Source organism: Zalophus californianus, chromosome X (assembly GCF_009762305.2).
Source record: "Zalophus californianus isolate mZalCal1 chromosome X, mZalCal1.pri.v2, whole genome shotgun sequence".
NCBI classification, from domain to species: Eukaryota; Metazoa; Chordata; class Mammalia; order Carnivora; family Otariidae; genus Zalophus; species Zalophus californianus.
Genome location: NC_045612.1, coordinates 3,181,156 through 3,198,171, shown reverse-complemented (window position 1 = coordinate 3,198,171; position 17,016 = coordinate 3,181,156). Strand labels below are relative to the sequence as shown.

Sequence of the window (17,016 nt, the reverse complement as noted above, 5' to 3'; positions counted from 1 at the left end):
TAGAAACAGGGAAATCAGTTAGGGGCTTTTTACAATTGGATATGCTAGAGGCAATGGTGACCTGAACCAGAGCACTAGCAGTTGAGGTAATGAGAAGTGGCTTAAACTGGGAACTCCTATGAACATAGATACAAAGAATCATGAATAAAATAATAAACAAACCAATACATGTATTTAAAAATCATTATCAAGTCTGGGGCGCCTGGGTGGCTCGGATAGTTAAGCGTCTGCCTTCGGCTCAGGTCATGATCCCGGGGTCCTGGGATCGAGTCCCGCATCGGGCTCCCTGCTCCTTGGGAGGCTGCTTCTCCCTCTGCTTCTCTCTCTCTCTCCCTCCGTCTCTCATGAATAAATAAATAAAATCTTAAAAAAATATATTAAAAAAATCATTATCAAGTCTGATTCTTTCAAGAAATGTAAAAGATGACCTAACACTAGAGAAACCTATTAATGTAATTAACTGCATTAATAGATTAAAAGGAGAAAAATCATGCAACTGTCTTAATAGGGGACAAAAGAGAAGTTGCAAAATTTCAAATACATTTATAACACATACATATACACCTTAGAAAACTAGTAATAAAATATAGAGTAGATCTATCTATATTACTGTTCACTGTCATTTGTTTGGCCTTTCTAGAAAATCTCATAGAAATTCCCATGTTATGAGTTCTGCCTTTGTAAATTAAGAGTCAAAACTTAAATTACCAGTTTTTTGGAGCTAGAATCAGACTAGAGACCTAAGAAACACCAATCACACAAACATGCACACACACACACACACACGCACACACACATCCCATAGGAAACCAGTTCTGAAGTGTCAACATGAGGAAATAGGATCTGCATGGAGTTTCTACTTTTACTGTGGTGGCAGTAGTGCATGTTGTGGCAAAGCCACCTTGTTTTATCGTGGCCATATTGGCCACTAAACACATAAAATTTAACCTCAAAGGTAATCAAGAAAATGCTACTGACATCAATTAGACACCATTTCATAGTCATCAGAATGGCAAAAAATAGTGTAATAATAGAAAGTTAGCAAAAGTGCAGAGAAATGGACCTTTCATACACTGTCAGTGGGATTATAAATTGTTACAACCCATCAAGAGAGTAATTTGGTCTTATCTGAAAAAAGTTAAAAATGTACAACCATTACAAATAAAAATTTTTATCTGTAGGTACACATCCTACAGAACCTCAAACACATTCTCAAGATGTGTACAAGAGTGTTTATTGTTATCAGTGTTTTTAATAGCAAAAAAATTAGAGCCTAAAGGCACATTGGCAAGAGAATTGAACAAATGTATAAATAAAAAATATGCATAAACTGAAATAGTCTATAGTGTTAAAATAAATGAATTAGAGTTAAATGCATCAAAAAGAATAGCTTCTAATACATGGTTGAAAAAAATAAATTGTAATATAATACACAAGCTATGATCCATAGGTATTGTCATTGCCTCATAGGCAGACCACTCCCCCCTTATTTTGACCACACAGTCCTCCCTTTGCTCTTTGCCTTCTTACCATCACTCTGAATTTTGAAGAATTATAATCCACCTGCCCCTTTCAGTTGCATTTAGTCTTTGAAATAGTCTTATTAGCATGGTTTGTGTGTCCTGCCTGTCTATTTCACATAAAAGTAACCCAGGAGATTCCTGGTCATGGACTCCTAAGCAAAACCCCATAGACACGGACTCCTTCCTTTATTGCATCTGGGAATATGGTATCCTACAGAATAAGAGGAAACTGACAGCCCAGGAGGCTTTCAAAACAGACAAAGGCTCTCCTTCATTCTGTGCCTCAGACTACCAGTAAGTGAGGACTTGAAATGAACATAGCCACTTTTTCTAGTGTAGGCAGGAAACAGGTACAACAATTTCAAGCTCACTGCCGCCAGGAAAGAGGTCCCTGTGCTACTTTCTTTTTAATCAATACCATTTTTTTTTTCCTTTATGGTCTTTGGATACTCTGGTAACTTTGCATTATTTTCACAAGCAGTAGTCAGACCAAAATGTATGCCATATGTTATAAAGAATCATGATTATAATATCTTTTATGAATTCATATTTCCCAAGTTTCTATTTTCTTTTTTTTTCATTAGGCTATATGATTATTTCTCTTATGTATTACTACTTGCCTCATAACCTGGCTGTCCACTGTATACCCTAGGAAGTTTCTCTGTTGACAAGCGGCAGCTGGCACTTGTTACCTAGCAGGCATCTAAACAGTTAAAGTATCCCTGGGAAGAGAGTGAAGTTGACAATACCTAGAATTGGCATTTTAAGTTTCCCAGTTGCTCTCATTCTGACTCTACTAACATTACTGCTCTTTGTCCTCCTTATTTTCCCATTAGCTTTATCAGTACATTCAGATAGATATTCATTAAATACATAATCCAGGACCCTGGGTCCCTGAACCTGTGGTATGTCAAAACCTGGGGCCTTAGGATAAGAATTAGAATAGAAGTTTTTATAGAAGGTGCTTTGGACCAGGAGAGCATCCAAAGTTTTTCTCAGCTGTTAGCTTTCTTTTTTTCCTAACAGAGGTATGATTGTCAACTAAAAATTGTTTATATTTGGGTTGTACAATGTGATTTGTAAAGGTGTATAATGTGATCATTTAATATATGTATACATTGTGAAATGATTACCACAATCAAATTAACACCTCTATCACCTCATATGGTCACGTGTGTGTGTGTGTGTGTGTGTGTGTGTGGTAAGAACACTTAAGATTTACTCTCTTAGAAAATATCAACTGTCTCCTTTCTACCTTCCTTTCCAATCACTGATCATATGCATAGCTTTCCATTTTTAAGCCAGTATCCTACTTTCTCTGCATTCTGATTCAAAGGATCTTGGGAGAAAAGGGAAAATTTCTGCTTGCCAAGAGCCATTGCTCACTGGTGAGGAATGGACATAACCAATTTGAGAGAGAAATGGCAATGAAACTGCATTTTCACTAAATCTTTTGCAGCCTTCCCCTCACTGCCACCTACACCATCTTTCCATACATGGAATGAGAAAATGGTGTAAAATCTTCTAAAAATAGAAAGTCATAGATGGTCATATGGCCTTAGATAATTCAAATTGGGATCATATCCCTTGTTCTGTTTCTCTCCTGGGAGAGCATAGGTACAGGATTGATATTACTGAGGAGCAGCATGTTTTTTTTTTTTTTTTTTGACCATCAAGCTTTATTTGTTACAAATGGTTAACACAAGACTTTCATTTGTGATGACTATAAAATTCCCATTGTAATCGGTTTCTAATTTATATCTATACTCTTTAATAAATTTTCTTTCTCTGACTTTTCCCTTAGAAACATCTACTACTGTTTGCTTTCATCTCTCTGCCCAATTACCTATTGTCACAGCTCTTTACATTCATAAATGGCGAAGTCACTCAAACTAGTAGCCCAAAGCTTGGAGTCATCAATCATTGACTCACTAGTCTTGCTATTCCACAGTGTCTCCTAAAGAAAGCTACTTTTACTCTTTGTCTGCACGGCTTGCTATTAATGTTTCATATCATTTCAATAAACATTTAACAAAGGGCATGTATCATGTCCTATGCTAGGTGCTAGAGATACAGATATGTTCCAGACATGTTCTCTACCTTTGAAGGACTTTCAGTCAAGCAGAGAAACACAGTCATATTTTTCCCCTCAAAATTTAATTTGTGACATCTCATTTATTCTTGCATTTAACAAATAGTTGAAAGTCTACCAAGTGTCAAACATTGGTAAGATACTGGCGATATGAAGATTAACAAAACAAATATGGTCCTTTACGGAGCTTTTTCTCAAACTCAGCATCTATGTCTGTAGAGGTCAGTGTTTAGTAAGGAGTACAATGGCTGCAAAGGGTTATGGGTGACACTGGTTCAATGCTCAAACTGGCACCACAGTTTTTCCTCTTTGTGAACAAGAAACTTGTCCCTATTTCCTTAGGAAAGTATTCTGGACCAAAATTCCGTTTGGCTGGAAGTGAGTCAAGAACCCAGCCAGCTCTAATTTTCATCTACTCGCCCAAGCAGTCTGTAGTCTCAGGAGAGCCTGGGTTATTGTTTCAGCTAGTTGCTAAAGTCAGACAACTTTCTGATGTTTCACCCAAAAAGTCATCCCTGACCTAGGGTCAATTGCCACAGTATACTAAGGAGTACAGGAAGAAGAAATTTTTAAAAACACCATTAATGTGTTTCCCAGCCAGAGTGATCATAGCTATTCTACCTTGTAACAAGATGGAAGTGCAGCTAAAAATAACCTGAAATTTATCTGATCAAAGTCTGCCCTCCCTATCAGGAAAGCCATTCTGTTGCTTCCACTTAATCATGAGGGAGAAAAACAAGCAAGTAGAATATGAAACTTCAAGAGATACAAAATTTGGATTGTTTGAAATGTCTCCAGGGCCTCTGTATACCCACATGTGCCTACTTGGGTGGGGAAGGAACTGGTTTGGGTAGAGGCTACATGTGTGTTTCCATAGTATTCCTGGATTTAGGTGTCTCCACATGTGTGTTCATGAGGTGCCTGGGATAGCATGTGGATTATTTTTATTATGTATTTTCTTGTACACATGTATATTTGTCTGAATGTATTTGTGGATGTTGGCGTATGAGTGAGAGTAAATGAGAGGGTGTGAGTGTAAATGTGTGTGTTCAAAGAGCAGCTTCAGTCACTTTCTTGTAAAACTCCTAATCCATCATTCGTTCCCAGAAATACAAAGAGAGAGCTGCATATCTCTGGTGAATCTGGTTATATCCAGTGGCCTATAAGCTCTCTGAACATAGGGATTTCTAGAGCCTCTTAAAATGCAGAGTTGGGCTTCTAAGGAATACTTGTTGAATGACCAACTGACAATAGTTTTAACACATGCCTGGATCTAAAGCTGTGGGCGTTAGTAGTCAACAGGTTGAGAGCGACTAATCTAGACATACAGGTCTTCCTGATGTCCCTGTGAGAGACCCATCTCCTCCACCCCTCCTACATCAAACATGCCCCTTCCTGAGCTTTCCCTATGTATCAAGTATTCTATTAAGTGCCAGGGAAGCCATAAAGACTTGGTACTTTTCCTTAAGGAGTATACAGGGAGTCTGTTATATCTCTGTATCCTCTTTGTTCCACACTTGAAAAACAAAGTTCAGGCCTGGCTTCACAACCACTCATGACTCCCTCTGCTGAAAACTAGCCTACTTTTCCAACTGACTTATAGACATTGCCTGATTGAAGAGCCATGTAAAGTCAACATACCTAAACCAACTCTTAGCCTTGTCTTTTCCGCCTTGTAGTCCACCCTGTACAGACTGCTAGGTCATTCTAAAACATTCTAAAACAACACTTGTATATTTTTACTGCCCTATTCAAATCCACTCAATCATTCTATATTACCTACAGACAAACTCTATCACATCCCTATATAATTGTTTATATTTACCCAACAGGTCTAAAGAAAACTTGTCTCCTGCTAAGTAGTAGTGCCACTGAAGATACACAGAAAAAAATCTAAGTAGTGATCATGGACATTTCATATTTTTTGGATATTTAATACTGTTTAAATATTTTTTTCTGATTTTAAGATTTTTATTTTCCATACAAAGTCACTCATTCAACAAAAATTCTTTGAGCATCTATTAACTGCTAGGCATATTGAGCATATAATAGCTTCTTTGTTTCCTTACATGATAATTATTCAATCAAATATCTGATACTTAGTAGGTATTGATCAGATGGTCCATTAGGATGGGTTCTCCTGCCTCAACTCTCTACTACATTCTTTGCTTTGGCAGCAAGGGATAATGGAAGGAGAAGGAGAAGTCCTTGAAGATGGCTCATGAGTCTCCCCTTACTTGTTCTGCTATGCCCTGCTCTATTCCTTGATTCTGCTCTGAAGCTTTCCCCTGCACACATCTGTAGAAGGATCAGTTTCCAAAAGTGGTTTTGACTCTTTCTCCAAATATTTTGCATCACCATGGTCAGTCCATTACCCCAACAAATAGAGCCTGTTTGCAAGGAACAGACTTCTTGGATGATACCATAGGCTGCTTGACTCTCCGAGAGTCCCCACCACAATGTTCTCCTCACATAAACCTAATTCTGTTAATATGTGTGTAGTGTTGACAAAATGTGAAGAGAGAAGTCAGGGAAAGTTTAATTGAGGATAGGGATATAGGTTTAATTTTGAAAAGTGTGTTGTGGAAAGAAGGGAAGGATATTACCGATGAGCATATATGCTTTATGTGTGAATAGGTTGGGAGAGCAGGGAAAAAGATGAATTTGCCAAATGTAGGATGGTGAGGGTAGGAAATTCATATGAGACAAGGCTTCTCCCTAAAACCTAGCTACAAACTCCAATTTATTTTCGTTGATCTGTTGCATCATCTTTCACTTTTACCTTGGCGGGAACTATAACTTACCATGTCAGTGTCTGACACGGGGCCAAAACTGGTCACATAGATGTCCGTCTTCACTTCAGTCACTGCATCTAGGCCAAAGAAAGTAGAAAAGCAGAGTGTCATGAACGTCAATTCCCTTACCTCAGAGAGAGTCCAGTGCAGTACTCCAAATGACAGCTAACTTGCTACATCTGAAAAAGGATACTTGACATAGTGATAGGAAAACCTCTCAAAAACTTATCACCTATAATATTTGTTCAGAGAACATGCTAGGTACAGGTACAAAGTTTATCCCTTTAGATATCATTGAGAATGACAACAGACTCCCCAAACTCTAAAATTTAAGAAGAGCCCTGAGAGATCACTGATATTCATATGTGCTAGACACTCATACCAGGATTACCCTTACCTGTGGTAGGTTACAAATCTTCTAATATCCAACTTTAATATTTCCAGAAAGATGGAATGATTGCCCTGCCACTCCCCTGCCCACTTAACATAGGGAGAGGCCATGTGACTAGTTTTGGTTGTGGGAGGAAGTTATACGTGTCCCTCTCTGGCTGGAACAATTAATATCCAATTTAAGACCCTTCCTGCCATGGTCATCATAGAAACATGTTATTATAGAGCTACCATAAGACTGAAACAGGCTGGAATGATGAGCCAACACATGAAGGACAACTGTCCTGAAATGTTTCCTGGATCAACAACAGACTTTGCATGAATGATAAATACACTTTCATTGGGTTAAGTGACTGAGAGTTGAAGATGACTGAGATCACTCGATACATTCTCTTTGCATTTATTTTTCTTTATTGTACTGTCTATTTACTTGTCTGTCTCCCCTACCTTACCCAAAAACTCCCGTATGGCAGTGTCCCTGTTTTGTTATCCCTGTATTCTCAGTACATTGAAAAGGAGTCTGTTACTCAGATGGTACTCACTGAACATTTTTGGTATGGATAGATGAATCTCATCACATATTTGCCAAGTTGGAAACTGATACCCAGAGAAGTGAAATTTCATTGCTAAGTCTCTCTTTTCCTGCTTCAGTCAGCCCTGTTTACCCCAGTGTAGCTCAGACTAGCCCACACACTCCAGTATACCTCAAATAGAACACAGGGCAGCCTATTCCAGCCTAGCAAATACTTCCTCATTATATTAAATTCAAATACATCCCACTTCAGTCCAGCATACCAAACCCCAGTCAAGTACACCAGTAGCACAGCCAATACCAATAAGGTCCACAAAAGATTTGATGTATATTCATATATATCTATATATCTACAAGCATTACATTTTAAGAATAATAATAATAATCAGCACTATAGCCAGTTAATCAAAACACACACCTTACTCCCAGGCTTAATCAGCAAATAACGTCCTTCAAATTAGGCCTGTGTTTTATTTTTTTTTTTAAAGATTTATTTATTTTTGAGTGAGAGAGAGAATGTACATGAGCAGGGGGGTAGGGGCAAAGGGAGAGGGAGAGAGAATCCCAAGGAGACTCTGCACTGAGCGTGGAGTTCCCTGCAGAGCCTGCCCTTGCAGGGCTTGCTCTTGCCAGGCTTGATCTTCTGGGGCTCAATCTTGCAGGGTTCAATCTCACAACTCTGAAATCACATCCTGAGCCAAAACCAAGAATCAGTTGCTTAAGAGACTATGTCGCCCTGGCACCCTTAGAGCTGTGTTTTAAGTAGTTTGGTTTTGATCTAGAGTATAGGCTTCCCTCAGAGCTATTTCTATACTTGAAGGAGAAGAGATAACACTTCAGGACCCAGAACACGCCTCCTGAAGACTTGTCCCCTCAGATACACTCCCAGGTTCATTGACTAGAGAAGTATTGTCCTACCCGCAAGTACATAAAACAAATTTAACTAAGTAATGGAAGAGACCACAATTACGTTTGAATTGAGTATTCTAGGCAGGACATAGTTAGATACAGAACTTTTCTAAACCAATATAATTGTAAAATTGTAAGATAGTTAAACAGACTAAAAATAGATTACCCAGACCACAGGAAAAAAAAAAAGGAGAAAAAATACTGGTGGTAAAGTAAAATTGCAGGAGACCACCTAGGGGAAAGTGGTCACTGTAGGGAGAAAGGGAAATGGCTATAACAAAGAGTCTTGGGCTAAGATAGCAAGGCTTGGGTTCTGGATCTCTGCCCTTGACTTTCTGAATAACTTGAACAAGACTGTTACTTTTAGTTGCTCTCTTGTACGATGAGGGTATGGGACCATACAAATTCTGAATTTTTTCTTTGTACTAACTAAGAACTCTGACTGTAAAGCCAAGCAAAAAGCATCTGACTAAAGGTGCCCAATAGTAGCAAGAAGCAAGCTGCCTGAGGAATGTAGGAGGTTTTATGGAAATTTGGTGTTCCTCCTCTCTCTCAACTAGTCACTTTCACTTAAAAGGTACCCCTTGATTGCTAAGAAGGAAACAGTGGGGAGAAGCTGCTTTCCCAATGAATTAGGGCTCACCCAAGCTTCAGAAATTTCCCTGGCTTTCCAGCAGGGAAAGAGAATTGGGAAGTTTGGTCTAGTACACTGGTGTAAAATAAAAGGGAGGGAGAGTAAAGAAGGAGGGAAGAAAGAAAGAGGAGAGGAGGTAATTAGAAAAGTATTGAAGGAAAAGGCAAGAAAGGATAAATGGGTAAAATACAAATAGATAAAAGTCACCCAGAAATATAAGGTCTTGGGTCCAAGACATAGAAGAGAGTGTCCACTCACTACTCCAGCTTCTCTGTGTGAAAGAATGATTAGGAATTTGCTCTTTCATTTAACTCAGTGAAAAGGCCAGTGAATTAGACTAGAATTGGTGAGGGCTACAATTCACAGTCTAGTCCCAGTTCAGTCTTTTCAGGAGAGACCAATGTAAGACATGAATTAATGGAGAGATAAAAGGGCCTTACCCCCACTGTGTTTAACAACTATTTTCAGATTCTTGGTGCTTTATTTGATTTGGGGATCCAATTTCCTTCCAATGTTACTCTTTGAAACCAAAGGTGAAGAGAATTATGTTTTCCTTTTGCAAATTTACCATGATATTGGAAGTGCTTGAAAGCTCCTGTCTTACATGAACATACATGACCTTAGCCCTCAGTTGTACTCCCACTGGTGGGGAACTTATCAACCAGTCCCCATGTCATTTCTGCTTACTTTCATCTGAAAGAGTAAAGCTAAGCCAATCAGCAAGTGATCACTGTGTTTATATTGAATATGTTGCTCATAACAAACTGTATTTTCTAGTTTGACTTCATATAGATCCCAAGAAATCATGAATTTTCTCCTTTGAGCAAAAACCAGAGTAGGTTCCCCAACTCTCTAGCTGTTCCACCTTAGCACACAAATAAACATTGGTCTTGGGACATGTGGGTGGCTCAGCTGCTTAAGCATCCAACTCTTGATTTCATCTCAAGTCATGATCTCAGGGTCATGGAATCAAACCCCACATCAGGCTCCATGTTCAACACAGAGTCTGCTTGAGATTGTCACTCTCCCTCTTCTCCTGCCTCTGCTCATGCTATCTTTCTCTCAAATAAATAAATAAAATCTTAAAAAAAAAAAAAACATTGGTCTTAGCACTGCCCTTTGGACTCACACAACAAAGTTTGCTTCTTAATCTTTTGAGATTTAAAGATCTTCAAAGATTGAAAGAAAGTGATAGTGGTACCCCTAAATTTGCTCTTCTTGTTTCTTTCCATACTAAATATCCTCACTTCCTTTGACTATGTCTCCTCTCCCTTTGACATGGTTTTACACATCCTCACTATCCCTCATTCACTTTCCTCTGGCTCAAGCCTGATTTTTTTTTTCTTTTTTTACTGATACTGAAATGTTTTATGGTGAAAGTTTGTCACAATTCCATTAGAGACAAGCTCATAAGATGAATGCTATGAACAAAAGCCAACTATACCCCCTTTTCTCATTAGAGGCCACAATGGACTCTTCAATTTTTTCTAATGACAATCTTACTAAGAACAGTGTGGCTTTGAGAACTGGAACCTTGGCTAGAAGGACAAAACCTTAACTTTATTTTCTTACCTCCAGATCACTGGGAATTTTGGAGAACAAGTATTTATTGTTGTGCACACTTTTCATCTTGAAGATGGACTGAACTGGTGGAAATGAGCTCCCATGTGACTGTCTTGATTGGTTAGCCACAAGAACTTAGGGAGTGGGCTACAGTGACTTGTGGACAGGCTTTCACAGATCTGAGAGGTGGTGTGCTCTCTTCTTATGTTAATAGCCTTTCCATTTGTCTTTGACAACCTTTGGGGACGAAGATACTGTAAGTTCTCAGTGACTCCACCCCCCAATAGTATTAATTACAGATAAGCTCTCTAGAGGAGTAACAAACAGGTGATTTAGGGGAGCAGAAATTACAGGAGTCTGTGTTAGCTCTAATCTAATCTCTGCAATTGACTCACACCCTCTTTTGCAGACTGGGCAAGGCTCACAGCTTTTGACATTTGGTAGGTTAGATGTCTAGCACTGTGTTTATGCTACTCCATCTAGCGTCAGGTACCTGGAATGTATAGCAAATATATTTTTTTCTTTTTTTTTTAATTTAAATTCCACTAGCCAAGGTATAGTACATCATTAGTTTTTGATATAATGTTCAATGATTCATTAGTTGAGCAAATATATTTTTAATTGAGGTAAAATTGGTATGTAACATATTAGTTTCAGGTGTACAATATAATAATTTGATATCTGTATACCCTACAAAGTGATCACCACAATAAGCCTAGTTACCATCACAATACAATTGACCCCCTTCACCCTTTTCTCCCACCCCACAGTTCCTTTCCCTTCCAATAACCACCAATCTATTCTCTGTGTCTATGATTATTTTTTGTATTGTTTGTTCATTTCTTTTCCCTAGGCTATTTTCTTCCTTTTATTTATTTTTTTTATTATGTTCAATTAGCCAACATATAGTACATCATTTGTTTTTGATGTAGTGTTCAACGATTCATTAGTTGTGTATAACACCTGGTGCTCATCACAACACACACCCTCCTTAATACCCATCAGCTGGTTACCCCACCCCCCCTCCCTTCTATAACCTTCAGTTTATTTCCCAGAGTCCAGAGTCTCCCATGATTTGTCTCCCTCACTGATTTCTTCCCATTCAGTTTTCCCTCCCGTCCCCTATGGTCCTCCATGCTATTCCTTATGTTCCACATATGAGTGAAACCATATGATAATTGTTCATGTGTTTTTTTTTAGATTCCACATATAGGTGAAATCATATGGTATGGTGAAATCATATGGTATTTGTCTCTGTCTGCCTTATTTCACTTAGCATAATATCCCAAAGGCCCATGCGTGTTGTCACAAATGGCCAAATTTCCTTCTTTTTAATGGCTGGGTAGTATTTCATTGTGTGCATGTATATTTGTATGTATATATATACATATATATGTCACATCTTTTTTATTCATTCATCTATCAATGAACACTTCAGTTGTTCCTATATCTTGGCTATTCTAAATAATACTGCAATGAACACAGGGGTGCATATATATTTTTGAATAAGTATTTTCATTTTCATCAGATAAATATCCAGAAGTGGAATAGTTGGATCATATGGTAGATTTTTTTTAATTTTTTGAGGAACTCTCAAAATGTTTTCCATTGTGGTTGTGCCAATTTACATTTCCACCAACAGCATACAAGGGTTCCCTTTTCTCCATGTCCTAACATCTGTTAATATTTTTTCTTTTTAATTATAGCCATTCTAACAGGTGTGAGGTGATATCTCATTGTAGTTTTGATTTTTATTTCCCTGATACTTAGTATCGTTGAACATTTTTTCATGTGCCTGTTAGCCATCTGTATGTCTTCTTTGTAAAGTGTCTATTAAGATCCTCTGCCCATTCTTTAACTGGTTTGTTTATATGTTTGTTTCTTTTGCTATTGAGTTGAATTCTTTATATATTTTGGATATTAACCCTTTATCAGATATATGATTTATAAATATTTTCTCCCATTCAGTAGGCTGCCTTTTCATTTTGTTGATGGTTTCGTTTGCTTTGCAGAAACTTTTTAGTTTGATGTAGTCTCACTACTCTATTTTTGCTTTTGTTGCCTTTGCTTTGGCCTCAGATCCAAGAATCCAATCCAAGACTAATGTCAAGGAGCTTACCATCTATGTTTTCTTCTAGGAGTTTTATGGTTTCAAGTCTTACATTCAAGTCTTTAATCCATTTTGAGTTGATTTTTGTGTATGGTGGTAGATAGTGATCAAATTTTATTCTTTTGCACGTGGCTGTCCAGTTTTCCCAACATCACTGATTGAAGAGATTGTCTTTTCCCCAGTATATATATATATATATTTGCACCTTTGCTGTAAACTAATTGACAATATAGGTATGGGTTCATTTCTGGGCTCTCTATTCTGTTCCATTAATCTAGGTGTCAGTTTTTATGCCAATATGATACTATTTTGATTACTATAGCTTTGTCGTATAGTTGGAAATCTGGGAGCATGGTACCTTCAGCTTTGTTCTTTCTCAAAATTGCTTTGGCTATCTGGAGTCTTCTGTGATTCCATATAAATTTTAGGATTTTTTTGTTCTAGTTCTGTGAAAAAGGTTTTGGTGTTTTGATACAGACTGTATTGAATCTGTAGGTTGCTTTGGATAATATGGACATTTTAACAATATTAATTTTTCTAATCCATGAGCACAGAATACCTTTCCACTTATTTATGTCATCTTCAATATATTTCATCAACATCTTATAGTTTTTAGTGTACAAGTCATTTATCTCCTTGGTTAAATTTATTACTAGGTATCTTATTCTTTTTGATGCAATTGTAAATGAGATGGTTTTCTTAATTTTCTCTTTCTGGTGGTTTGTTATTAGTATATAGAAACACAACAGGAGGCAAGATAGTGGAAGAGTAGGGGACCTCGTTTCATCTGGTCCATGATGATTTAGCTAGATAACTATCAAATCATTCTGAACACCTATGCTTTCAATCTGAGATGTAAGAAAAGAACTGCTGGAATCCTACAAATGGAAAAGTGACCACTCTTTGCAAGGTAAGAGGTGCAGAGAAGTGAATCTGAGGGGATATTCCAAAGATAAACAGTGGAGGGAGGGAGCCTCCGTATGCGAGCTACCAGAAACTTATATAGCCCTGGAATGCAAAATCAGAACCCTTAGAAGTCTGCTCCAGTGAGATACACCCCTGCCTGAAAGGTGCTCAGGTGGCAAAATGGGGCAGAATCCTAGGTGGGACAGTGTTGTCTCAGGAACCCCGGGGTCACGGAAAGAATGGGGGTTCCTGAGCTGGAAGAATTCCCAAGCATTGCAGTGGGGAAACCAGTTACAGTCAATGAGCCCAGGAGGGGGCTCTCAGCTCAGATTGCCATAAAGAGAACCACAACATGATTGGCCGACTGCTGTCCATGTCAGGGCCCTGCAAAGGGCAGAAACACAGTGACCCCCTGCCTTCCCCTGGGACGATTGGTGTGGGTGCACAACACAGGAATCTGCAGAGTTCAGCACACACAAAAGTGAAGACTGCTTATCCCCGAGGGTTTACTGAAGAGAGGGGGCCATGATCTTTCAGGTCTGGGGCTGGAGATCAGGGCATGGCCATTTTTATTTTCATCCTCTAAAGAAACACAGAAAGCCTTTAGGGAACAGAAGCCACATAGAGCAACCAGAAGCAGCTTACACTGAGCCCAGCCCCCCAGCAAGGGGCGGTGCAACTCCACCCAGGCAAAGACACCTGAGAATCAACACAGCAGGCCCTTCCCCCAGAAGACCTGCTGGAACAACAGGCAAACACCAAGTTTATGGAGCACACAGGACTGCAAAACGCCAGTGCTAGGGGAAAATAGTATATAGAATTCAAGGTTTTTTCTCATGATACCTTTATCTTTCAGTTTAAAAACTTCCTTTTGGTTTTTTCTTCTTTTCTTTTTCAACCAGTTTCTCATTGTATCAACTCTTTAAGTCTTTTTTTAACATTCATTTTTACATTTACATTTTATACATATATTCTTCATTTTTGGCTTCCTTTCACTATATTAAATTATATATATATGTTTTTATATTATATATAATATATATTTTATATAATATATATATAAGTTTTTCTTTCTTTACAATTCTGGAATTTAGTGTCTTTTAACTAACAGACCAAAATACACCCAGGACCAAGTGGATCACCCTGTTTTGTCCATCTGGGAGATTATAGTCTCTCCCCCTCTTTTTTTCCTTTATCTCCTCTTTTAGGGTTTCTGACTTCTTTGGATTTGTCTAGTGTGTATTTCACTTGGGTCATGGTTGAGATTGTTTATTTTGTTCTCCTGTTCATCCATTCGTCTCTGGGCAAAATGACTAGAAGGAGGAATTCACAACAAAATAAAGAACCAGAAGTAATAATCTCTGATACAGCTCTAATTCATATGGATATAAATAAAATGTCAGAGATGGAATTCATGATAACAATTATAAAGTTACTAGCTGTGCATGAAGAAAAAAGCATAAACGACACTAGAGAATCTCTTAGTGCAGAAATAAAATCTAATCAGGTTGAAATTAAAAATGTTTTAAAGAACTTCTCAAACTCAACACCCAAAAAACAAATAATCAAGTCAAAAAATGGGCAGAAGACATGAACAGACACTTCTCCAAAGAAGACTTACAAACGGCTAACAGACACATGAAAAAATGTTCATCATCATTAGCTATCAGGGAAATTCAAATGAAAACCACATTGAGATACCACCTTACACCAGTTAGAATGGCAAAAATTGACAAGGCAAGAAACAACAAATGTTGCAGAGGTTGTGGAGAAAGGGGAACCCTCGTACACTGTTGGTGGGAATGCAAGTGGGTACAGCCACTTTGCAAAACAGTGTGGAGGTGCCTCAAAAAATTAAAAATAGAGCTACCCTATGACCCAGGAATTGCACTCCTGGGTATTTACCCAAAGACACAGATGTAGTGAAAAGAAGGGCCATATGCACCCTGATGTCCATAGCAGCAATGTCCGCAATAGCCAAACTGTGGAAAGAGCTGAGATGCCCTTCAAAAGATGAATGGGTAAAGAAGATGTGGTCCATATATACAATGGAATATTACTCAGCCATCAGAAAGGATGAATACCCAACTTTTACATCAACATGGATGGGACTGGAGGAGATTATAGTAAGTGAAATAAGTCAAGCAGAGAAAGTCAATTATCATATGGTTTCACTTATTTGCGGAACATAAGGAATAGCCTGGAGGACATTAGGAGAAGGAAGGGAAAAATGAAGGGGGGGAATTGGAAGGGGAGACGAAACATGAGGGACTATGGACTCCGAGAAACAGACGAAGGTTTTGGAGGGGAGGGGGTGGGGGGATGGGTTGGCCCAGTGGTGGGTATTAAGGAAGGCACATACTGCATGGAGAACTCGGTGTCATATGAAAACAATGAATCGTGGATCACTGTATCAAAAACTAATGATGTATTGTATGGTGACTAATATAATAAAATTAAATTAAATTTTAAAAAATGTTTTAACTGAGATGCAGTCTAAATTGGATACTCTTAACATCTAGGGTAAATGAGACAGAAGAGAGAGTGAGTGACATAGAAGACAAGTTGATGGAAAGGAAGGAAGCTAAGGAAAAGAGAGAAAAAACTACTAATGGACAATGAGGGGAGGCTTGAAGAAATCAGTGATACCATAAAGCAAAACAATATTAGAATTACTGTGCTGCCAGAGGAAGAAGAAAAAGAGAGAAAGAGAAGGGGACAGAAAGTAAATCTGAGCAAATCATAGCTTAGAACTTCCTCAATCTGGGAAAGGAAACAGGCATTCAAGTTCAGGAGGCAGAGAGAACCCTCCTCAAAATCAATAAAAATAGGTCAATACCCCACCATATAATAGTGAAGTTTTCAAACTTCAGAGACAAAGAGAAAATCCTAAAAGCAGCTCAAGACAAGAACTCCTTAGCTGACAAGGGTAGGAATATTAGACTGGCAGCAGACCTATTCACAGAAACCTGGCAGGCTAGAAAGGGCTGGCATGATATATTCAAGGTACTAAATGAGAAAAACATGCCGCCAAAAATACTTTATCCAGCAAGACTGTCATTCAGAATGGAAGGAGAGATAAAGAGCTTCCAGGACAGACAGAAACTAAAAGAATTTGTGATCACCAAACCAGCCCTACAAGAAATATTAAAACAGATCCTCCAAGCAAAGAGAGAGCCCAAAAGTAACATGGACCAGAAAGGAACAGAGACAATCTACAGAAACAGGGACTTTACAGGGAATATGAATGACAATAAATTCATATCTTTCAATAGTTACTCTGAATATAAATGGGCTAACTGCTCCAATCAAAAGACACAGGGTATCAGATTGAATAAAAAAGCAAGACCCATCGATATGCTGTCTGCAAGAGACTCATTTTAGACCCAAAGTCACCCCCAGATTGAAAGTGAGGGGGTGGAAAACCATTTAACATGCTAATGGACCTCAAAAGAAAGCTGGTGTAGCAATCATCATATCAGAAAAATTAGATTTTAAATGAAAGACTATAGTAAGGAAAGAAGAGGGACACTATATCATACTTAAACAGTCTATCCAACAA

At 38.2% G+C, this 17,016-nt stretch overlaps 1 protein-coding gene across 4 annotated transcripts in view; it reads right to left on the bottom strand.

The window, feature by feature from the left end:
• GABRA3 (gamma-aminobutyric acid type A receptor subunit alpha3) overlaps positions 1–17,016 on the bottom strand; it is a 390,132-nt gene that overhangs the window by 126,537 nt on the left and 246,579 nt on the right. For all 4 annotated transcript variants that reach the window (XM_027607297.1, XM_027607296.1, XM_027607295.1 and 1 more), the window contains one exon: positions 6,420–6,487. In XM_027607297.1, the coding sequence (XP_027463098.1) occupies positions 6,420–6,487 (68 nt within the window). The remainder of the gene's footprint in view (positions 1–6,419; positions 6,488–17,016) is intronic.